At 44.9% G+C, this 23,656-nt stretch overlaps 2 protein-coding genes across 6 annotated transcripts in view; one reads left to right on the forward strand and one right to left on the reverse strand.

The window, feature by feature from the left end:
* The window catches only part of POLR3E (polymerase (RNA) III (DNA directed) polypeptide E (80kD)), a 33,494-nt gene extending 25,421 nt beyond the window's left edge, over positions 1–8,073 (forward strand). For all 5 annotated transcript variants that reach the window (XM_010837184.1, XM_010837185.1, XM_010837183.1 and 2 more), the window contains 5 exons: positions 290–351; positions 927–1,453; positions 3,706–3,783; positions 6,019–6,144; positions 7,267–8,073. In XM_010837184.1, the coding sequence (XP_010835486.1) occupies positions 290–351; positions 927–1,453; positions 3,706–3,783; positions 6,019–6,144; positions 7,267–7,323 (850 nt within the window). In that variant the 3' untranslated portion in view covers positions 7,324–8,073. The remainder of the gene's footprint in view (positions 1–289; positions 352–926; positions 1,454–3,705; positions 3,784–6,018; positions 6,145–7,266) is intronic.
* A 4,401-nt stretch (positions 8,074–12,474) lies between these two features.
* CDR2 (cerebellar degeneration-related protein 2, 62kDa) overlaps positions 12,475–23,656 on the reverse strand; it is a 28,376-nt gene continuing 17,194 nt past the window's right edge. The window contains exons 3-5 of the mRNA XM_010837188.1: positions 15,884–16,032; positions 15,462–15,626; positions 12,475–14,406 (exon numbers count right to left, since the gene is read on the reverse strand). Coding sequence (XP_010835490.1) covers positions 13,542–14,406; positions 15,462–15,626; positions 15,884–16,032 — 1,179 coding nt within the window. The 3' untranslated portion in view covers positions 12,475–13,541. The remainder of the gene's footprint in view (positions 14,407–15,461; positions 15,627–15,883; positions 16,033–23,656) is intronic.

Genomic DNA, 23,656 nt, shown 5'->3' on the forward strand with positions numbered 1-23,656 from the left:
AGCCCCTCCTGCTGATCTAACCTGACCGGCCTCTATTCTGAGGGGTCGGGGAGGAAAGGGAAAGCACTCAGGAGCAAGGTCCCAGGCTTGTGTGGCCCAAGGCAGGCTGGCGGGAGGCTGGCTGAGGAAGGGAGGGTGGGCTGCTGCTGCGCACCCCCACCATTCGGCTCCAAGCTGCAGGCAGGGACCACCACAGCTCCGCGTGTGGCGTCTTGTGGGGACGTTTCTCTGGGGAGGCAGACGACCAGGGACGTGATTTACAGTTAAGAGGGTTTGTTCTTCTTTTCAGATTAGAAAAAGTTTATAATCTTGTGAAGGAAGCCATGCCAAAGAAGCCGGATGGACAATCAGGTGTGGAGGGCGTTGGCTGGGCGGGCCCTCATCCTAACACTGGTTCCAGAAGGGCTCCTTTTCTAGGGCTTGTCGGGGCTCTGCCTGGAGGGGGTATGGGGCTCAGTGGTGGCCACCCTTCTGTGCCTCTTCCCCTTCCCCACAGACCTCAGCTGAAGGCTTGTCTAGTGGCAAAGCCTTGCCTCAGGGACTGAGGCTTCTGGACCTCAGGGCGGTGTCTGGGTTCCAGGCTGGAGGCTTCTCACCCTCAGGTTGGCAGGGTGGCCACTGGCAGGGACTCAGCGGTAACCTCCTGGGTCTCTGAATGTGGAAATCTGATTTTTCCCGTTCTGTTTCTTCCCTCATGGTTGGGGTAGCCAAATTCCTTCTGGGTAAGGTGGTGGTGAAAGGCCAGACTGGGCCACTTGCTTCTGCACCAGCTGGTTTGCATTTTTCCTGTCCCCCTCGTCTGGTCAGCAGAGTGTCCGCATCAGGACAGCAGGGAGTGTCCGTGGAGCAGAGGGGCCGTGGGTCTCTCCCCAGGTCTTTCCCTGCACCGTCTCTACCATCCTGAGCAGCCCTGTGTCTTCTCCCAGGGCCTGTGGGGCTGGTCTCTGGGGACCAGAGAGTCCAAGTCGCCAAAAGACAGGCACAGCAGAACCACGCGCTGCTAGAGCGGGAGCTGCAGCGGAGGAAGGAGCAGCTGCAGGCGTCCGCGGTCCTGCCCGGCGTGAGGATTAAGGAGGAGCCCATGAGTGAGGAGGGGGAGGACGAAGAAGAGCGGGAGGCGGAGGACGAAGAGGAGCCCATGGACACCTCGCCCGGCGGTGGCCTCCACGGTGGGCTGGCCAACGGGCTGCCTGCCGGGCGGGCAGCAGGCGGGGACAGCTTCAATGGGCACCCGCCCTCCGGCTCTGCCAGCACCCCCGTGGCCCGGGAACTCAGGGCCTTTGTGCAGGCCACCTTTCAGAAACAGTTTGTGCTCACCCTGAGCGAACTCAAGCGCCTCTTCAACCTGCACTTGGCCAGCCTGCCCCCCGGCCACATGCTGTTCAGCGGCATCTCGGACCGCATGCTGCAGGACACGGTGCTGGCTGCCGGCTGCAAGCAGATACTGGTGCCTGTAAGTAGCGCCCCCGGCGGCAGACGAGGCCTCGTGGAGGGCTCCTGGGCACGCACGCCTGTCCAGAAGGAAGTGGCTGTGGGAGAGAGGCTGGCAACCAGACTGGCCTGAGCCCTGCTGGCTTTGGGGAAACAGCTGTTGGTAGGGTGCATGGGGCAGGGGCGCTTGAGAGACCGTTGGCCTCGGGGTAAATGTAGGTTCCCACGTGGTTGCTGTGTACGACATTGGGCTGGTCAGCCTCCCAGCCCTGCACCCTCATCTGAAGTGGGTGAATGTTAGTTTTGTGTCATGGGCTTTGGTGAAGGCTGAGTGGGTGCCTGTAGGCCATCACCTGTTGCCTGGCACACAGGAGGGCTTTGGCCATGCCAGCTCCCCATCCTGGGGTCTAGCCCCTTCCTGTGCCAGCACCCTACCCATTCCTGCCAGCTTTGCCATTTTTTAAGATGATTTCACTTCTAGTGTCATTTGATCTTCTTGTGACCGCAGATGAAGAAACTGAGTTTCAAAGAAATAAAATGCATTTACCCAGGAAGTGATAGAGCCGGACATTGAACCTCAGTACCGTGGCTGCAAGTCTTAAATTCTTTCTGCTGCAGCTGAGATGAGCTGACCTCCCACCAGAGCCCTCAGCTGCGCCTGGGTCCCGGCGGGCCTCCCTGTCCTAGAGCTGGCTGGCCAGCACGAGCTCTGTGGCTTTTCAGTGAGCATTTCTGGTTCCAGGCCTGCAGGTGCAGGGTGGGTCCCCTCCACCCCGGGCTCCTTGTCTTGTCCCGTCATTGGACGGGGTCCTAGAGGGGAGGAAATACAGGAGCAGAGGGATCTTTGGAGACCACCTCCCTGAGCTGAGGGTACAAGGGTGCCCGGCTGGGTGCGCTCTTCATTCTCCTCCCAGGCTCTGTCCAGACCTATCAGCAAGTCGGGTGAAGTGGGCTGTGTCTGTCTCTTAACAAGGGAGCACTGCCGTCCGCAGCGTAAGGTCAGAAGCACGTGCAGCCTCGGGTGATCTGAGGCAAAGGCCCATCCCTGTGTATGTGAGGAGCAGAAACTAGGGCAGGAGGCCCTGGGTCCCAGGCTGGCTGGCGTGTCCCAGGGGATCTGGCCCTCATGGCAAGGGGCCTCCTTGGTGAGGTCTCTACAGAAGGTAACTGGGGTTTGGGTGCCCTGCCCTCTTTGGAGCCTCCCTTGTCCACCCAGCAAATGGGTTCAGTTACCTGCAGACTTGCCTTTCTCTGACGGAGCCAGGCAAGGCAGGGGCGCCTGCCTGATGTTAGCCAGGCCATCTTGGGTTGTTGGAGGGGATAGAGGACAAGGGACACGAGTGGCCACCCCCAGGACCTGCTCATCCTACACTTCTCAGTAGGGTCGGCATCCCTACTGAGAAGACCCTGGCCTTTTCCAGCTCTCTTGCTGACTTCCCTCTGTGTCTTGGTCATGTCCAAGGTGGGAGATTGCTCAGACCTGTCCAGCCTCTTTTTTACACAAGGGAGCTGAGTTCCAGGGAGAGTGAGTATATGCGCCAAGACTCAGCTCCTAGTGCTACTGCTTATTCGTGGTGTGACCATGAACACTGAGTAAACCTCTCTGCATGGACCTCCCTCGTGGAGAGTGGCTCCCTTTCTGGTAGCAAGTGAGATTTAAAGCCCACCTGGGACTATGCGGGGTAGGAATTGTTACTGTTACTTGGGTTGTGGTGCCAGGACTGGAATCCACTCTGCCAGGTGCCCTTTCCACTGTCCCCTTCCCCAGGCACCAGGAGCCTGCGCTGCCCTCTCCGTGGTCCATCTTCAGACTCTGCTGAGCCACGTGGCATGGGCTGCTCAAGGTGGATCAGGGCCTCTAACCCATGTCGACACGGCTTTTGTAGGAGGGATTGAAAGGGATCCCGCGATAGGAAGGCGTTAGGGGGGAGGGAGTGCTGCTTAGACACATCTGAGGGTTGGTTGAGGGTGGGAGGACACAGGATGTTAAAGCAGAAGGGAGAGCTAGTGGCAGGCTGATGGGAAACAGACACCGCCTCCCCGCCTTCCTGAGCACGTCTGTGGCTTCGGGCCGGGCTTGTCTGCTCCTCATGGAAGCGGTCTTCGCGCGCGGCTGGGGAGGAGGGAGCAGCAGCAGTAGGTTTGCAGCTGCCCACAGCTACTGAGAGGCAGAGGCTCCATTCCCAGAACGGGTGGGTGCAGGCCGACAGGACCAAGGCGGGTGGATTCGTGTGTTAGAGCCAAGCAGCCAACTCACGCCTGGGCCTTGGTCAGTTTCCCCCACAGACGGCTGCTTCCCCGGATGAGCAGAAGGTGTTCGCCCTCTGGGAGTCTGGAGACATTAGTGACCAGGTGAGGTGACCTTCCCGTCTCCCCAGGAGGGAGCAGGGTGGTGTTCTGCAGTGGGGAGACCCAAAGTGTGGTCGTATCCATTTCAAATTTTCCAGCCACTCCCGGTTTTAAATATTCTGTCTCTGTGTCTCCGTATATTTCAAAACATACTGGATGTGCCAGTGGTGTGAGCCAAAAGCAGTAGTTCCCAAATGTCAGACTGGACTGGCTGCATCAGAAACACCTTTTAAAAAGTAGAGGACTGACCCCCAGAGATTCAGTTTAGTTCTATAGGAATGGGGTAGGGTCCTAGGTGTTTAAGTTTCTACAAAGCCTTCTAGATGATTCTGCTGCCCAGCCAGGCTTGTGGACCGGTGATGGACCACATTTCTCAGATGACTGATGGTGGTAGGAATCAAAAGGATTTCTTACCAGTCTCGGGTGTCGGGTCAGATGTCAGAGAAATCAGTCCTTTTGCCTCTAATCACCTGGACAGGAATGAACAGAATATGAATTCAACCAGCAGGATCTGAGGTCCAGAAGTTTTCCTTAAATCATGAGCTTGCCTGAATTTTAAAGATTTAAGATTTAATTGCTAGACTCCAATAGATCTGTCCTTTCCCAGGTCTTGTCCTTAGGAACTGGGAGAGAGGGAGTGAGCAAAAGCCCCCACTAAGGTCTGTGTCCCCTTTTGCCTCTTAGAAGGAGACCGACAGGCAGGCTGAGAACACCAGAGGGGCAGGGCCTTCTGTGGTGGAGAGACATCGAACAGCTCTCTGTGCTTTTGGCCAGAGTGGGTGGCATCTGGGTTTCCTCCTCTTGAACTAGTCCAGTAATTAAAAGGAAAAAAACGTAGTAAGTCCATATTCTTCAAAACAAATAAGACTGAAAACTGTATGGGAAACTGGTCTCCTGCTTTGCCAGACCAGATTCCCACTCCTCAGAGGCAATCACTTTTTAATTACAAGGCATCATTTTATATATATACACACACAAATATACACAAATTGTACTTCTGCTATTAGGTGTCTCACCTTGTTATTTTCAATGGGCTTCTGGTTGCATTGGTTGAGGATTTAGTTTTCAGCTATGTTGGGAGAATGGACAGGTGTGGGATATATTTTTTTAGTTACATCACATATCAATGCTAGACTAGAAATGTGTTCATTGTGGAGACAAATACCAGTAGTTTACCACGTCCATTTCTTTTTTATACTACTTTTCTTGTTTTCACTTGCATGGTTTTCTGAAGACAGACACAGCACCAGGAGTACTGTTCTTGAGTCCCAGACGCCTCTCCAGTGGGACCAGCTCCATGTCTCTTGCTGGCTTGCAATCTTGTGTTTTCCTTGTTGCTTAATCTTAGCTTCTAAGGGGACCAGAGGGATTGTCTGCATTCTTCCATGTCTTAAAATGGCTTTCTTTTGTCCTCAAGTATTATTTGTCTGGGACTAGGGTTTTGGAGGGCAAAGCATTTTCCTCTGAATTTAACATACTTTTCCATCGTATTCAAGCTTTCAGAGTTGTCGTCCAGTTCCTTGGCCCTCTTTTTCTCGGGCTTTTCAGTTTGATCCACATCCTTCCCTTAAACCACGCTTCAGGTTTTATTCTTATTCTGCATATAGCGCATCAGTGCGTCTCCAGATGTGCCCTTGTGTGGGTTATTACTGTGCCGGACGGTTGAGTCATCCTTACGAAGTTCCGAAATCTCTTTACCTGTTTTTTCTCTATTCTTTTGGAATGGTTAGGTCACATGTTAGACATAGTGGATCAAATCTTTTCTCATATAACACCTTTTGTTCTTGTTGGGGGATTTGACAGTCCTCTCTCCTTCCTATTTTTCTCTGGGACATGATGCTTTTCATGGCATCCTGTCTTATTTATGCGTCAGGACTTTAAGCCACTCACTCCTCATCCTGTCCTGCCTTCACGCAGTTAAGGTTGTGGCTCCCCTGCCCGCTCAGTTACCCTCTTGTTTTTCTGTCCCACAAAAGTATGTCTAAAAACTGCTCCTCTGCTAATGGCTTCACTGGCATTTTTGTTCTTGTGTGCGTGTATCTTTATTTCTTCATTTTATTGAGGTCTCTCTCGGGAGATGACAGACCGGGCACACGTGTTAGTCTTTAACAGAAGTCCTAAGCAAGGACTTTGATCACAGACTACAGTGTGGAGTTGGGTCCTTAGCTCTGGATTTCTTATTTATTGATGTTTCTGTTTTAGATAATTCCTGTAATAACATTTTTTTTGCTACTAAAGCATCGACAGGTTTTGCTTGAAATTTTTTCCAAAAATTACCGGGTGCGCCGGAACATGATCCAGGCTCGGCTGACTCAAGAGTGTGGAGAGGATCTGAGTAAACAGGAGGTGGATAAAGTGCTAAAGGTACATCCATTTTTGGTATAATATGCAGAGGCGCTGAGCTTCCATTCTGACCGTGAGCCTACTAAGAACCACGCCGCCCACAGCTGGCTCCTGCCTGTCTTAGGCGGAGACTGACTGCGTGGAAGCGGATCTCGTCTGGTACCCTTCCTGTGGCTGTTTACTAATCAGGCTTCCTCTGCACCCCTCCCCAGTCTGCTGGGTCTTCAGCAACAGATAATTGGCATTGGTTTGGTGGGTTTATGCAAAAGGACTAAATTGTATAAGATGTAAACTCCATTCATAGTCTAACGGGTCATCATCCTTTATGGTGACAGGGCCTAGATTAGAATCTGTGCCCCGACTCCTCCTTTGAATTGTGTACCACTTTTTTTTTTTCCCTGTAACCCCATACTAACTCTTGTGCTCCTTGCTTTTAGTAGAACAATTTTTAAATCAAATTTAAAAAGAAATAAAAATACTTAATTCCTATTAGGCATTGGCTTCCCTGTGGCTCAGATGGTAAAGAATGTGCACACACTGCAGGAGACCTGGGTTTGATCCCTGTGTCAGGAAGATCCCCTGGAGTAGGGAATGGCCACCCACTCCAGTACTCCTGCCTGGAGGATTCCACGGACAGAGGAGCCTGGTGGGCTACAGTCCGTGGGGTTGCGAAGAGTCAGACACAACTGAGTGACTTAACACTTTTTTCATAATGTCTTTGAATTGACTGTGTGGCACAAATACCATACTCACAGAAGCATTTAGTTTTAGCATTTAGCATTCAGTTTTACTGAAAACTGCTGACAGAGTCCCTATATTCTAGTATTCTTATATTCCAGGTCCATAGATGCTGAGGCAATTTGTGAAGCACCTTTTCTTTGGTTAGCTTATTCACATATCTTTTGTATTTTGTGTTTATAAAGCACATTCATTTATAGTCCCTCACTCTTAAGACACCCCTGGGGAAAGATGGGGTCAAGACCCACGCATGGAGGAGGCTGGGTGGTGATGACCAGAGTGTCAGGCAGGTCTTGATCTCCTGTTTGTGTTCTCTCCATGAATCGTAAATCAAGTTTTGATATTCTGCACAGAATGTGCTCCTTTTCCTGCTAATGTCTGGAAAACATGTTTCTTTATTCACAGGACTGCTGTGTAAGCTACGGCGGCATGTGGTACCTTAAAGGGACGGTACAGTCTTGACAACAGTTGCAAATCACTAACCCAGTGAATCCAAGCCCAAGGACGGACGGCAGAGCCAGCAGAGGTGGAAGTAGAGTTTCGGTTGCTTCTGAAGACTCGGAGCAAGAGGAACTGACCATCTCTCGGCCTGGGGCCTCGCACTGTCCAACGGACAGAGGGGATCATACTCAGCCAGTGGCAGGGTCACCTTAAGGTAGATGGCTCCCAGAAGAGACCAGCTGGGACCTTCTTTGCAGTACAGTTTGAAATTCGTGATGTATTTTGCTTATTATTTGGTTTCATTCTCATAATAAAGAGAGTGTACACTGTCACCGGCAGGATGATGAAAATCATGGTCTAATATTTTACTTTCAAACTTAATGCCAACAAGATCTGAATTATGTTTACAAGATGAAGAAAACCTCGAGGTTTTTAATATTTAAAATGCCTGGAAGCCAATATTAAGTCTTCAGTTACATATCTGCTAAGACTTCTGCCAACTTCATTAAACAAACCAAACCGAATTGTTTCACTGTTGGTTTCCTGTGGCCATCTTACCTTTTAAAACAACCTACTTTAAAAGTCGCAGTCTCAACTGTTTACATGAACCATAGCAAAAAATCAGAATCAAATACATTTATTCTCAATGTTTGCATATGGATGCAAATAAAACGAGGTAAGTATGGAACAATGTATAAGTGAAGTCATCACACTTTGATGTAAAAAATTTATATTTTGTGTATTTTTAAAATAAATGCTAACACTAACCTGGCATCATGGTGCTGCTGTCTTCAAATGGTTGCAAGAAGGCAGTGTTGCCTGCTCTCAGAGCCTTGTATGTACATCGGGGGACGGCAGCCAGCAGCACTGCCTGGTGGGACTGTACAGTCACATGTGTAATTGTAAATTTTTCTAGTACACATATTAAAGATAGTACAAAGAAACTTGTTAAATTTTTATGTATTTTACGTAGCCTAATATAGCTAAAATATCAACATGTAATAAAAATATTAAATTTTTTGGTACCAAGTTTTTACTATCTGGTATCTTATACACTGTGTAGTCCATGGGGTCGCAGAGAGTCTGACACGACTGGGCAACTTTCACTTTTCATCTTACACTTATCACACTCGCAGTTTGGAGTAGCTACAGTTTGAGTGCTCAGTTGCCACGTGTGGCTAGCCCATAGTGACCAGTGTAGTCAGCCCTTGGAGGACTGTGAAAAATTAAAGAATTCAGCTAGATTGGGCGAGACAGGAAATTTCGCTAAAATAAGACTTTCGCTGTGGTCTGTTGGGCAGTAGAGCCACTACACTACTCTGAAGATTTACATGATGGCGTCTGTGTACTCGTACTCCGCCCGCCCCGACCCCCCCCCCCCCCCCCGCCCAAAAAAAAAGAGCTACAATATTTGGTAATGAAAGTTTAACAGGTTGATTGTATATTATGTTCTTGGTTCTAATTGTTAACATACATGAGGCTGAAGAGTAAAAACCTTCTAAAATCTTTATGGAGTGTGTCCAGCTATCATATAATAGCTCTACTCAAGGGGAGGCCCCTTGTGGTAAAGCAAAGACTGAGCAGACTGGAACTGGTGGGGCTTGGAGGAGTCAAAGCCTTAAACACTAATAAAGAGAAATGAGTTAAACACTGAATTCAAATAGCTAGGAAAATAAGAACAGAGAAGGAAATATTTAAAAATAAAAATTGAGGTAAAAATGTAAATTAAGATACACCAATAGCTATCAATGAAGGAAAATGACACACACTTGTATAGACAATGAGATGGGGAAAGTTTAGAGGAATCAGATGATTTATAACTAAAACATAAATTACTAAAAGTGGTTGGAAAGAAATTGCAACAGAGCAGTTACTAGAGAGGAAAAGGGCCAGGGATTATCACAGTTGAATTATATAAAATCTTTATGATGTAACAGCATGTGATGGTCCCCCAGATGCTTATCAAAGCATTGATCTTAAAGTCTGACAAAGGTAGCTTATGAATAAAAAGGATAAGCAGTCGATTCCAGTACCTTGTAAAGAATTAAGTCAACCATGCCTATGCAAGGGCTTCCTTCATGGCTCAGTTGGTAAAGGATCTGCCTGCAGTCCAGGAGACTGGTTTGATTCCTGGGTCAGGAAGATCCCTTGGAGAAGAGATAGGCTACTCACTCCAGTATTCTTGGGCTTCCCTTGTGGCTCAGCTGGTAAAGAATCTGCCCACAATGCAGGAGACATGGGTTTGATCCCTGGGTTGGGAAGATCCCCTGGAGAAGGGAAAGGCTACCCACTCCAGTATTCTGACCTGGAGAATTCCATGGACTATATTGCAAAGAGTTGGACATGACAGTGACTTTCAGCTTTTCATGTCTATGCAAGGGTGATATCAGGGCATATCCTCTGAGATCAGGAACAAGGTAAGGATGCCTACCATAATTACTTCTGTTTAGCATAGTATTGGAAGTACTAGCTAGAGCACTTAGGCAAGAAAAAAACTGGAAAGGAAGTAATATGTTTGCAGATGATATGATCTTGTATGTAGAAAACTAAATATTTCACAAAAAAAGTTTGGATGAGTTAAGCAATGTAGCAGAATACAAAGTCAACACAAATTGTTTTTATTTCCTTTGTACTGTTAGTATGTAGAAACGCATTTAGCTATGCTGGGTCTTTGGTGTTGCATGGGCTTTTCTCTAGTTGCGGTGCACAGGCTTCTCTTGTGGAGCAGACTCTAGGGTGCATGGGCTTCAGTAATTACGGCACTTGGGCTCAGTAGTTGGCACACAGGCTTAGTTGCTCCTTGGCACGTGGGATCTTCTTGGATCAGGGATCGAACCTGTGTCTCCTGCATCGGTAAGCTGATTCTTTACCACTGAGTCACCAGGGAAGCCCACGTAGTTTTGATTTGAGTTTGTTCGGGGAGGTGATCCCAGGGTCCTACAGCACCATTTTGATCCTGCCTCCCAGAGTTATTGTATAATGGGTAGAGAGTTTGAGTTTTTTTTTTAATGGCTGTGCTGGGTCTTTACTGCTGCACATGGACTTTCTCTAGTTACAGCAAGCAGGGGTACTCTCTAGTTGTGCACGGACTCCTCATTGTGGTGGCTTCTGTTGTGGAACACGGGCTCTAGGCACATGGGCCCAGTAGTCGCGGCATGTGGGCGCTAGGGCACAGGTTTCAGCAGCTGCGGCACGGGCTCAGCTGCCCGAGGCACGTGGAATCTTCCTGGACCATGGATTGAACCCATGTCACCTGCAGTGGCAGGCGGAGTCTGAGTTTCAGGTTTAAAGAGTAAGAATTATGGGGATGGATGGTGGCTGATGGTTGCACAGCAATGTGAATGTATTTAACATGTTTGAACTGTACACTTAAAAGTGGTTCAGATATTAATTATGTGTATTTTTACCACAATAAAAAACCCAGAAAACTTGAAATTCAGATGGTTCAAACTGTCAAGCACAAAAAGAAATAAAGTATTTAAAGATTAATATAACTACACAAAAATCTTACTTTGCAAAATTCCAGTAACAAGGTAAAAAGATAAATAGCATGTAATATCTAATTGCAAAAGTGAATTTCCTAAATACTAGAGCTCTTTAATAGGCAAAGGGCAATGCAAAAATGGCTTTGAACAGATTAAAAGCTATTCAATCTTATTAATAAATGCAAAACTAAACAATAAGGAAAATACCATTTTTCCTCTATTAGTTTGGCACGGGTCATAAAGTTTATTGGTATGGCAACAAGCACATGAAAAAGAGGCTCAACATTGGTAATTATTAGAGAAATGCAAATCAGAACTACAATAAGCTACCACCTCACACGGGTCAGAATGCCCACCATTAAAAAGCCTACAAATAAATGCTAGCAAGGGTGTGGAGAAAAGGGAACCTTCCTATATTGGTGGTGGGAATGTAAACTGGTGCCGTCACTATGGAGGGTCCACAAAAACTAAAAATAGAGTTGCCATATGATCCAGCAGTCCCACTCCTGGAGAAGACGCGAACTTGGAAAGATCCGTGTACCCTGTGTTCACTGCAACACTATTTACGATAGCCAAGACACAAACGCCTATCAACAGATGAATGGGTAAAGAAGGTGGGGTGTACATATACAAACAACAGAATACTAGTCAGCCATAAAATGAATGAAACAATGCTATTTGCAGCAACCTGGATGAACCTAGATCATACTAAATGAACCAAATCACAAAGAGAAAGACATGATATCACCTTATACATGAAATCTAAAATATGGCACAAAGGACCTTACCTACGATACAGATTCACAGACAGAGAACAGACTTGTGGTTGCCAAGGAGGCGGGGGGTGGGGGAGGGATGGCTGATAAGGAGTTTGGTAGCAGATGCAAACTATTATATACAGAATGCATCAACAGCAAGGTCCTTCTGTATAGCACAGGGAACCATATTTAATATCCTGTAATAAACCATAATGGAAAAGAATATAAAACTATGTACGTGTATAACTGAATCACTTTGCTGTACACCAGAAGCTAACACAACATTGCAAATCAACTACACTTAATTAAAAAAAAATACACGGTTTAAAGATGCATGGTTCAGTAAAAAGGCAAGATACACTCACTTTAAACTATGGGGTGATAGAAGCACATTCATTTACTAATCTAAGCACGGAATAGTTTGGAATGATATACCAATAAACTGGTAACTGGACAGGACAAGGACTGGAAGGTCAGAAGGTCAGGGAAGATGAGCCAACTCACTATAAACTCCTTATACTGTTTGAAGAAATAATGTTTTACCCATTAATCCAGCTTTGCCATTGTGCAAAATTAGATTCAATGCTCATTTTAACATCTGAACTCTCTAAAGTGTCTTTCCTATAACTGAATTATTTAAGAATCAACTAGCCAAAATGCTATTAATTTAGAACCAAGTCTGACATTTCTAAAATAGTGAAAATTATATACAGCATATACATTTTTTAAATCATATAGTAATTTTAATGAACATCAATATGAGCAGAATTTGTGCTACTACACAATCCCAAAGAATGGGAAAAATGGAAATGGAAAAAAAATCACTATCAATTCTTCCCAGAGAGATTCTGTTGGAAGAAGAAAAGTAAACAGTTGGTAATAACAGTGAAATGGCTTAAGATTGAAATAACAAGGAATTTATCCATTTGTTCATTTTCATAGGTAATTTTATTTGGTTTTTAGAAAAATATACACAATAAATGGAACTCAGTTTTCTTAAATAGTTTTAAATTAAAAGTACGCAAGTGAGAGAACAAGTGTATTTCCACAGTCAGGACATCAACACTGTTTAATATAAAGTGGCAGATAGGCATTTCTGCAGCAAGTCACAAACATGTACAGGAATGGTAGGAAGTGAGTAGGAGCAGCTTGAGACCAGTGGGCTAGCCAGCTCAGACAGCACAGTGGGGGTGAGGGTTCCATCTTGCCCCTTTACTGTGAATTTAAGAAAAGAATGATTTGCCTATCCTAGCCACTATAGCTTTTGAATACAAACATTTGAATGTGGGGAGAAGGCCCTCCAGGGCTCTGCTAACAAGCTAACTGGGCCAACCAGAGCCTGCCCTTTCAATTTGGTATTCAGCTGGACTGAGATATATTAGGATTACCCGTCAGTCACAGTTCCACTGGTAGCAGATGTAATGAACTCAAAGGCTTGGAGTATTTGTTAATGCCATTTGCTTTGGATGGGACCCCTGCTTTCTCCTGAACATTCTTCTTCATGAATTCACAGTATCCAAGTGTTTGTGAAAGACCTTTTCATGTGGCAGCCGTCTAACTTCTACATAGTTTTGAGAAGTTAAGCAAGAAGGCAGCAGGAACTGCATTGGCGTTGTTTCAACTCTGCCATTTCCCCTATATAATATACACTATATTATATTTACTATATACTACAGTTACTCCAGGCCTGCTTCTCCAGGGGCACAGACCCTCCCTCCACTGGCCCTGCGGCTTTTCAAGGAACTGCAACCTAATCATCGCGCTAGCCAGAGGCCAGTCTGTCATGGGATTTCCTGAGGAGCTTAAACGAACTGGATTATACACCTGCCACCAGGGAGCACCTTCCTTCCTCACTCTATACATTTGCTAATAAATAAGCAAAGCAACGAGGCCAACATCGGGAGCAACATCAGGCTTTGGGGTCGACACACACTGTGTGAGTGGGAGAGAGAGGTAACAGGAAGCAGGCCAGTTAGTCCTGGAGCCGGTGGTTCACTTAGGAATGAGAGGAGAGAGATCGGTATTTGGTTCTCTGTTCATCTATTTCCTGTTTAGTTTTCTTGATGCAACTAAAGATCTCCTTAAAAAGCGCTTTGTATTCTGGCGGCGTCGAGGTGGTGGGGGAGCTGATGGGCTCTGGGGTGACAGAGGCTGGGACCCAGCTGAGGGTGCTGGGCGTGCGCTGGGCGTTCAGGGCAGCCAGGTCCTTGGCTGGAGCCCGGGAGGTCTGCACAGCCTTGTGGGCCAGGCTGTCCTCCTCCTGCTGGCACTTCTTCAGCAGCTCCTCGTACTTCGCCTTCAGGGCGCTGTACTGTGTGTCCACCTCGTGCAGAAGGGAGATGCCCCTCTGCTTCACCGCCTGGGCCCGGCGGATGCAGGTCTCCTCGTGGCCCCTCACGATGTCGCTGCCCGCCAGGCTGCTCAGCACCGTCTCGCTGCTACTACGCTTGAGGGGCTTCCTGTGCGCTTCGGGCACCGTCAGGAGCATCTCATCCAGCAGGCTCTGGCCGGGCTCTTTGAAAGGGACAAACAGAGAGTCCGGCACCAGCTTCTCCACCCCGTTCACAAAAGGATGCTCCGCCTGCAACATCTGCCGCATTTCGGCCACCTCCGCCTCCAGCTCCAGCGCGCGGGCTCGGTAGGTGTCCGTGGCCCCCAGCTGCTGCTCCAGCTCGCTGTTCTCCTTCAGCACCAGCCCGTATTCCTCCTCCATGGTCACCCGCTTCTGCCGCTCCAGGCTCAGCTGGGCCTGCAGCATTGTCACTGTTTTCTTCAAATGCTCATTTTCTTCCTCATCGGGGCTTTGCTGACTTGGTAAGGAAGTGATCTTCTCGGCAAACACATGATCGTACACGAAGTGCCTGGGGGAAATATTGAAAGACTCTTACACAGGCCGACTGAGAATGCAAAGAGGGAGGCTGATGATTTTTTTCCAACTACGTATTTTTGAGGAGCTGTGATATGACTGATTTTTTGCCTATTCCACCCTAGAGCAGTGGCTAAAATGAATGTGTGAGACTGACAACACATGGAAGAAAACACAACTTTTGTAATTAATTTTTTTTTAAACATTAAAAATGCTACAGAACATCCATTCCCAAAGACCAGTAGTATGATTGAGACTGTTCAAGGAGATCAGAACAGCCAGTGGTGCTCAGTCTTGGCTGCAGATTAGAATCACCTGGGCAGTCCTAAAACGGTTGACGCCTGGGTCCCACCCCCACAGATTCTGACCTAGCTGGTCTGCCACATGGACTAGAGGGTTTTTATTTTTTAAAGCTCTTCCTATGAGTCATAATATGCAGCTAAGATTGAGAACCATTGCTACAGTGATTTTAAACCAAGAACATACATCAGAATCACCTGAATAGCCTTTTACTCACACCTAGAGATTCTGATTAGGCCTGACGGCGATCTGATGAACAGTCAAGCTGAGGCCCTCCAAATGCATGAGCTGGTCTCTCGCCTGGTCAGAGTCCTGGGCAACTTGTAACTATACTTATGTGCTACCTGCCTCTTCCTGAGACCGAAAGCTCCATGAGGGCAGGAACTATGTCTGTTTTGCTCACCACTCCTCACATCTGGCATAGCACCTGCCTTACCACAGGTGTTCAAGAAATAGTTCTTAAATGAAGCTTCAATCTCCAAAGTCTAAATTGTAAAAGGCTTTTCTGCAGGCAAGAAAAAAAACAAGCCTTCTGCTTGCCTGGATTTTGTTTTACTGAAATTTCAACTGGACTAAACGACAACAACAGCAGCAACTATCACTTGTATGTGTAAGTGGTTTTGTTCAAACCACTGGCGGCCTGATAGCCAAGTGGCATTTCCTCAAAGGGCACTTTTAATCTACTGGGATCCAGAATGTGCCAATGACACGAGATGTTCTCCTGCTTGCAAATGGAAGGTGGGCTCTTACTGGCGGAGGTCATACAGCTCTTTCAAAGACGAGAAGCTGGGGGCCGATTTCTCCTGGTCATGCCTCCCCTGGCTCCTTCTCCTTTGGCTAGATGATTTCAGCTCCTCCACTTGGCTCTGGAGGTGATCAATGTTCATTTGCAGGCATTCAATTGTTTCAGTCAGACTGTGAGGAACAGACAGAAGCCAATTGCAGCTTGTCATATTAAATTAAAGGCATAAGCAGTGAGGAGAGCTTAGCTGGCAACCACTCAAACTGGGCTTTTGTAATTGGAAAAGACTTCTATTTAATCTCTATTCTCCATAGAGAATTAAATTAAAGCTTACCCCATACTGACCTGAACCCACTACAGCCATGTTCTATTCTAGTTTATACTAAATGACTTCCCCTAGGGCTTCTTCAATGGATTCTAAAAAATATACCTCAGAATCTTTTGCTGTGAGGCCTTGCTGTCAGCAACGAGCTTTTGATTTGTTTCCTCCAGTTCCCTCGCTGTGACATCTAATTGCTCATAAACCTTTGCGTGCTGTTCATTCATCTGCCGCAGAAGCTCCACCTGCTTGGTCAGATACTGGAAGAGATAATTGTGACCAGGTTACACATTAAACACGTAGGATACCTGCAGTATGCAGGTATAATACAGAATGTATCCTGCAATTCAATTCTGACACTACCTGGAGTGATAAGGGCTCGGTTCCACAAAACTGCCCCCAATTTAGGTACCAGAGGTAAGTCCTAGGGACCACCCGTCCTTTCGACCAAATAGCTATAAATTTGGGAATTCCCATGACCTCCCCTCAGGTTCAATAATCTGCTAAAACAACAAGAGAGCTTGGGAAGGGGATTTACTTACAGCTTTATTCTTCTCAGAGGCACCACCCTCCCTGGAAACCCCTTAGTCTTCTTTCAGAGTTTTACTGAAGCTTCATGGCACAGGCATGATTAATTATATCATGGGCCACTGGTGAACAAACTTGATTCCAGTCCCTGACCCCTCTGTAGAGGCTGGCGACAGGGCTGAAAGTTCTAACCCTCTAATCATGTGGTCGGCTCCTCTGGCAACCAGTCTCATTCTATCATTCAGGAAATGCCAAGGGATTCAGGACATGGGGATAAAGGTCAAATATATAGTTTTCATTATACCACAACACCACAAGTTTATTTTACGAAATGAAGACTTAAAATCTCAATTAAACTACTTTTCTTAAAAGGAGCGGAGTACAGGCCGTCCTTTATGTTTCATTCCCCTAAAGCTCACCAAATACACTTTAGGCTGGCCTACTCTTATAAAGCACAAAACACACATAAAATTAATATTTGACAGGAAAATCCAGGCAAGACATGACAATCCCCAAGAGAAAAAGCTTGGAACACATCATCAAAGTTTAAGCAAAAATATATTTTACAGAAATAAGGAAAGCCTAAGAGGGAGGATTTTAGATGATTTTTGCTTGAAAAATATTTGATTTCTTTCTTCTAGGTGAGATATTCTGGACAAAGAATAGGGGAAAAAAATATTGACTTAACCAGAAAAAGATACTTTAACTTAGTATTATTCAACAATATTTTTAATTCTGTGAGAATGTTGTCACCATAATCCTCCTTATTTGTGAGAAATCTGCCAGATTATTTATTTTGCTAAGGGTGCTTTCCAACTGGCCGAGGATAAAGGAAAATAATCACAATTTTAACGCCTCGCTGCCACATTACCTTGATTTCCTACCCCCCACATCTCCCTGACTCCCCCTGCCACTGGACTTCACTTGAAGACCATGAAACACTATCTATTCCAAATGAAACAGTCATAATATTTCTCTGGGGGCACAACCAGAAAGAGGCAAAAGCTAAGTCTGAAGCATTACCAATGACCAAATGGTAACAAACCGAAGACACAACTTTAAAAATACTTTCCGGAGGATCTTCAGACACATCTGTTAAGTATTTGCAAAGCTAATGGACTTCTTTCAAAGAACAGGCTACATGACTTTCAATGGGCTCTTTAAATGCCAGTGTGGCAGGGTTGAAAAAGTATTTGAGGTCTTTTTTCAAACCTATTTACACAGGTCAGTAGCAAGGTGTTGAGAAAACACTTCATTCTCATATCTTTTCATACCCCTGAAACTCTTGGCTGAGAATGCTTGGGAAAATTCTTTGAATTTTAGGAAGACAACACACACTTTATACCATCCTCAGTGAGGGCTGGGCAAAGCCCTATCATCAAGATGTAATGCTCTCCTCAGAGAGTATGAGTGAAGGTTACAGGAAGCCTCATGCAAGTTGAGGTGAAGGTTTGCTGTCAAATGAATTTGCTGCACTTGGGCAAAAAAAACCTTGTTTGTATAGAGCTTTTTAGGTTCCGAATTTAAAATGAATTGTGGATCAGTTAGTACCTACCTTGTAGGACTGAAGGGGCCTCCCTCATAGCTCAGTTAGTAAAGAATCCGCCTGCAATGCAGGAGACCCCGGTTGACTCAACCTGGATCGGGAAGATCCGCTGGAGCAGGGATAGGCTACCCACTCCAGTATTCTTGGGCTTCCCTTGTGGCTCAGCTGGTCAAGAATCCACATATAATGTGGGAGACCTGGGTTTGATCCCTGGGTTGGGAAGATCCCCTGGAGAAGGGAAAGGCTATGCACTCCAGTATTCTGGCCTAGAGAATTCCATGGACTGTAGAGTCCATGGAGTCTCAAACAGTCAGACACAGCTGAGCGACTTTCACTTTGTAGGACTGAAAGTATTAAATGAGAGGGAATGAGCACAAGGCATAGCCCCTGTGAAAGCCTGTTCACTCCACTCCCTCAATCCCCACCAGCCTCTCCTAGAGGTGTGCCCTTAACCCTTCCCTCTGGCTGGCAATGTCCTGGTGGGTTCCCGTCACTGAGGGAATGTGTTCAATCTCTTCAGAACACTGGAGTGGAAAAAAGATTTACAATATAGAAATGTGTTTAACAGCTGCAGACATGCTGCAGGCTGCTTTATGTCAATTATAAGTTCTCAAGTAGAGCTTCCCCTGTGGCTCAGCAATAAAAAATCTGCCTGCAATGCAGGAGATGTGGGAGACTTGGGTTTGATCCCTGGGTTGGGAAGATCCCTTGCAGAAGGAAATAGCAACCCACTCCAGTATTCTTGCCAGGAAAATTCCATGGAAAGAGTAGCCTGGTGGGTTATAGTCCATGAGGTCACAAAGAGTTGGACATGACCAAGGAAGGAAACTATGACAAATCTAGAAAGCATATTAAAAAGCAGAGACATCACTTTGCCAACAAAGATCTGTATAGTCAATCTATGGTTTTTTCCAGTAGTCCTGTTCAGATGTAAGAGTTGGACCATAAAGAAAGCTGAGCGCCAAAGAATTGATGCTTTCAAATTGTGCTGGAAAAGACTCTTGAGAATCCCTTGGACTGCAAGGACATCAAACCAGTCAATCCCAAAGAAAATCAACCCTGAATATTCATTGGAAGGACTGATGCTAAAGCTGAAGCATAGTTTGGCCACCTGATGCGAAGAGCAGACTTATTGGAAAAGACCCTGATGCTGGGAAAGACTGAAGGCAAAAGCAGAAGAGAGCACCAGAGTATGAGATCATTAAGATAGCATCACTGACTCAATAGACACGAACTTGAGCAAACTCCAGGTGACAGAGGAGGACAGAGGAGTCTGGTGTGCTGAGTCCACGGGGTCACAAAGAGTCAGACATGACTTAGCGACTAAACAACAAAGGTTTCAAGTATTCTTTGGGACAATTCACAAAAATCTAAGTCTAATACACAGCGAGTGTGTGTTTAGTCACTAAGTCATGTCTGACTCTTTTGCGACCCACTGCACCGTAGCCCACCAGGCTCCTCTGTCCATGGCATTTCCCAGGCAAGAATACTGGAGTGGGTTGCCATTTCCTTCTCCAGGGGATCTTCCAGACCCAGGGATCGAACCTGCAACTCCTGCATTGCAGGCAGCACAGACCAGACACTATTAATTTACAACAAGAGATATAACTGCCCAGTAACTGGATTATTCACATCCTCCTTAGGATCTGCCCCTAAAGAGCAGGTGGGAGGCCAGTGCCCATGGAAGTCTTGGTGGACAGAGGACCAGAGGAGAGAGATGGCCTGACGGGAGGCAGCAGTAGAGTAGCTAAGAGCACAGGCTGTGGGGTTGGAATTTGGTTTGGAGTCCCACTTTGCCATTTCCAGTTGGATGACTCCTATAAGTAACTCAGTTTTTCTAAGGTGAAATTTCTTCATCACCTGGGGAAGGGTTCAGCATGCCATCTTGCAAATGTAAAACTGCTCAATAAGAGCAGCTATTTCATTCTTATTTACAGTTAAGTTTTCAAACTTTTCATGTGCTAAAATTCATCTAGGGGATTTATAAAAGTATAAGAACCTGGGCCCCTTTCCCCTAAAATTGAGTCCATGAGACTGGGATTGAACCAGGATTCTGCATTTTTAGTAAAAACCCCAGATGATGTTAGTGTAAGTGGTCTGTGGATCACACTTATTAGAAAAATGTTGATCTCAGAAATGGAAAATCCTGGAAGCCTCCCCTCCTCCAAACCAATGTCTCTTTCTCATGGGTCTAGGAGACATAAACATTCACTTGGATCAACAATGAACAACTTGCAATTATTCAATAAAATTAGGCTGTATTTTAACTGCATCACAACACCATTCTTTATCATGTTATACTGTGACATGTTCCTACAGTCATAATTCCTTGAAATCAACTCTTTTCGACCCCATGGACTGTAGCCTGTCAGGCTCCTCTGTCCATGGAATTCTCCAGGCAAGAATACTGGAGTGGGATGCCATGCCCTTCTCCAGGAGGATCTTCCGAACCCAGAGATCGAACTTGGGTCTTCTGCATTGCAGGTGGATTCTTTACTGTCTGGCCACCAGGAAAGCCCTCATATACTACTTAATTGTGAGTGCTCCTTCCTAAATTTTCAGTCCACACAAATACTCTCTACAGATGGCTTATCTACTGCATTTTTAAAAACTTTAAATGGATAACTTCAAACATACAATAAATGCAGAAAAAATGGTCTAACAAACCGTCATCACATCATCCAATTTCAACAACTGTCAGTACACAGTCTTGTTTCATCTCTTCTATTCCCCCAAGCCCCAGTCAATTTAAAGCAAATCCAAGACAGCTTAAATATACATATTTATATATCTCTAAGTGATAAGACTTCATTTTAACCACAATTCAAATCATACCTTTAAAAACCCCAACAATGCCTTAATATCATCTGTTATGTTTCAGCATTAACATTTGCCTGTCTCTTAATGGTTTTTCTAGTTTCATTTGTAGTCCTTATTTCACACTCAGGGGCTAACTTTATCTCGAAATTGTGGAGTTGTCTCACGCTAAGGCAAGCTCGCTCTTCCTTTTAGGGCCTTTGTCATCCTCCTCTCCCCTCTCCCAGGGCCTCACTTTTCCTGGCTGGCTTCATCTAATCCAGCAGTTCTTGACCTGAGGTCCCTGGGTAGAATTGAGAGGATCCAAGAACTTGGTTGGAAGAAAAGTTATACCTTCATTTTCACTAACTTCTAACTGAAATTTAGCATTTTCTTCAATTAGGAATGGAAGCAACAAACCACCAGTAGTATGAGGAATCCTTAGGAGTTCATCACCTCCAGAAACCACAGTTATCACATGACAGTGGTTGCAGAAATCCTGATTCATTTCATCACTATTTGAAATTACAATTTTTAGATTACCATTTGATTTTGATATTTAATGTATTAATAAACACATGTTAATATATCAGAAATTTATTTTTTCAGTATTTTTATAGTCATTTCAATATAACCAATTCCCTTTGTAATTCTGTGTATTTTATGTATTTTAAGAGGGTCATCAAAGAGTCACTAGAAAGCCAAAGGGATCCATAGCATAAAGATGGCTAAGACTTTAAAAATTATCCTTTAGGCCTCCATGCAAACATAAAGGCTTCAGAAGCCTTTCTAGGCCACCCCATTTAAAGCGGTACCACTCCCAAAGGACGCTATCGTTGGGTTGGCCAAAAAGTTTGTTTGGGTTTTTCCGTAAGATGTTATGGAATAATTTCTCTCAAAACACTTTGCACTTAATAAACAACCAAACTGCTCACTTGTTAACATGTCTTTCTAATCCTCCTTGAAGAAGGGAAGCCTCTTATATATCTAGTCCATTTAGCACAATTCTTGATCCACAATAGGGACTAAAAAAATATTGGTAACTGACAATTTCTAGACCTCTCTTCACAATAGCTTATCACGCCTGGTACCACAACTCAGACTGCTGGAATGTTGAGAGGATCATTCAGAGAGGCTAAGAAGAGCTTTGGCTATAGCCCTTTTGGGAAGAGGCCCTGGTTATTTACTAATTCTTCCCCCCAGTTCTATTTACAGATAATTTCTCTGTGTTTATTCCCCATGGCACAGCTATGCCCCACCAATCTGAAACAGACTTTTTGTTAACAAGTCTCTCTTACATGGGCCCCAAGATATTTAACCTTTTTAAAGATACAATGTTCAAATTAGATTTGTGGCCAGGATAAAGGAAGCAATTCAGTATGTAAATAAGTACAAAGAGGCTGTTTAGAAAACTACAGTAGGTCCCCCTTATTTGATATATAAAAACCTGTGGGTGGTGGGAAAACACAATGAAACCGTTTGGGAAGAACTTGTGATATTTTGGTTTTAGGTGACTTGGCTTTAAGAACAATCTGAAGACTGGCAGGGAGCTTGTTTTCATGTAGTAGGAGTTTAATCTTATTATTATTATTAAATCAAAGCTAATCAGAAAAGCCCTTCACTTCTCCAAGACTCTGTGATAGATTACCTAACAAGGGAGTCTGCCTAAACTGGTCAGCAACTTCTAAGAAAAATGTTGAGCCCTCTCAGCAAGCAGTGATATGAGACCAGAGAATCAGAATCCATGTAGTCAGACATTGCTTTAAGGTTGGCCTCTAAAACATCAAATTAGTATTTAATGAAATTTTTCCAATTCTACAAGGAAATAGGTTATTTCTACCCTTATTTTCTACCCTTCATTTAAAGGCATGGCTATGCTTCCTATGTTTTGGTTTTTTCAATTCAGAATCTTTGATCACAGCCTCAAATGAATCTGCCTGGACTGCAGAGATCCTAAAATCCAAGTGCCAAAAAGAGCTTGAGTACGCAAGTATTTGCCATATTAAACAGGGGAGAGTGATGAGGGGATATTTAAGCAAAACAGTGGCAGAAGGGGAACATGGGGGTAGCAAAATCATAGGCAAAATGTCAACTTAAAGGCAAGAGTATCAAAGTTTAAGTTCCGTGGGTTGTCTCCCAAACGTCTTAGAATATGTACAAAATGTCACCTCAAGGAGTATACGCATTTCAGGAGTATAAGGTTCAGGTTATATGAAAAAGCTATAAGTAGGCTGCCTTTACAATTGAGGCAAACTTTTGAAAAAGGCCAGAAGGATTATATTAACACCTATCTGCAACTGTAGAACCTGACCTGGAATGCTGGAAAAGATAGACACAGCCAAACACTCATAAGGAATGGAATGGAAATTTGGCTTTTATGTAGTGCTGGGATTATCCTTATATTAAAGATTACAGCCCAACTCCTCTGAACTTAGTATCAAAATGACATTCTGTAACACTGAAGAAATGTTTTCCACTACCTTTGAAAAGCCTCTCTTCCCTAATTAAAATATTACATTTCCCTTGGAGGAAATTTAGGAAAAAGTTAAAAAGTATGAAATATGAAAATAAAAACCACTTATAATCTCATTATAAAAAGCTTTGCTTGTTCTACTTTAGATCTACTTTCCAGTAATTGAAAAGGATTTATTTTTTTCAGAATTAAGATTCTTTCATTACTAAAATTCTTGAAACACGGATCAACAGGGCAACAATTCATACTGTCCAAAATATATACACTTACATATATATAAGTGTATATATCATTTCATCACCTCACAACAGCCCTGTGCTATAATGTCGTGCAAGCGTTCTTATCGCCATTACACAGCAGAGCAAACAGGATCTGAGAGGTAATTCATTGGCCTAAAATCTAGCCAAAGAATGCTCAAACTACTGCACAATTGCACTCATCTCACATGCTAGCAAAGTAATGTTCAAACTTCTCTAAGCCAGGCTTCAATAGTATGTGAACCGTGAACTTCCAGATGTTCAAGCTGGATTTAGAAAAGGAT

Source organism: Bison bison, unplaced genomic scaffold, assembly GCF_000754665.1.
Source record: "Bison bison bison isolate TAMUID 2011002044 unplaced genomic scaffold, Bison_UMD1.0 scf7180017864072, whole genome shotgun sequence".
Taxonomy (NCBI): Eukaryota; Metazoa; Chordata; class Mammalia; order Artiodactyla; family Bovidae; genus Bison; species Bison bison.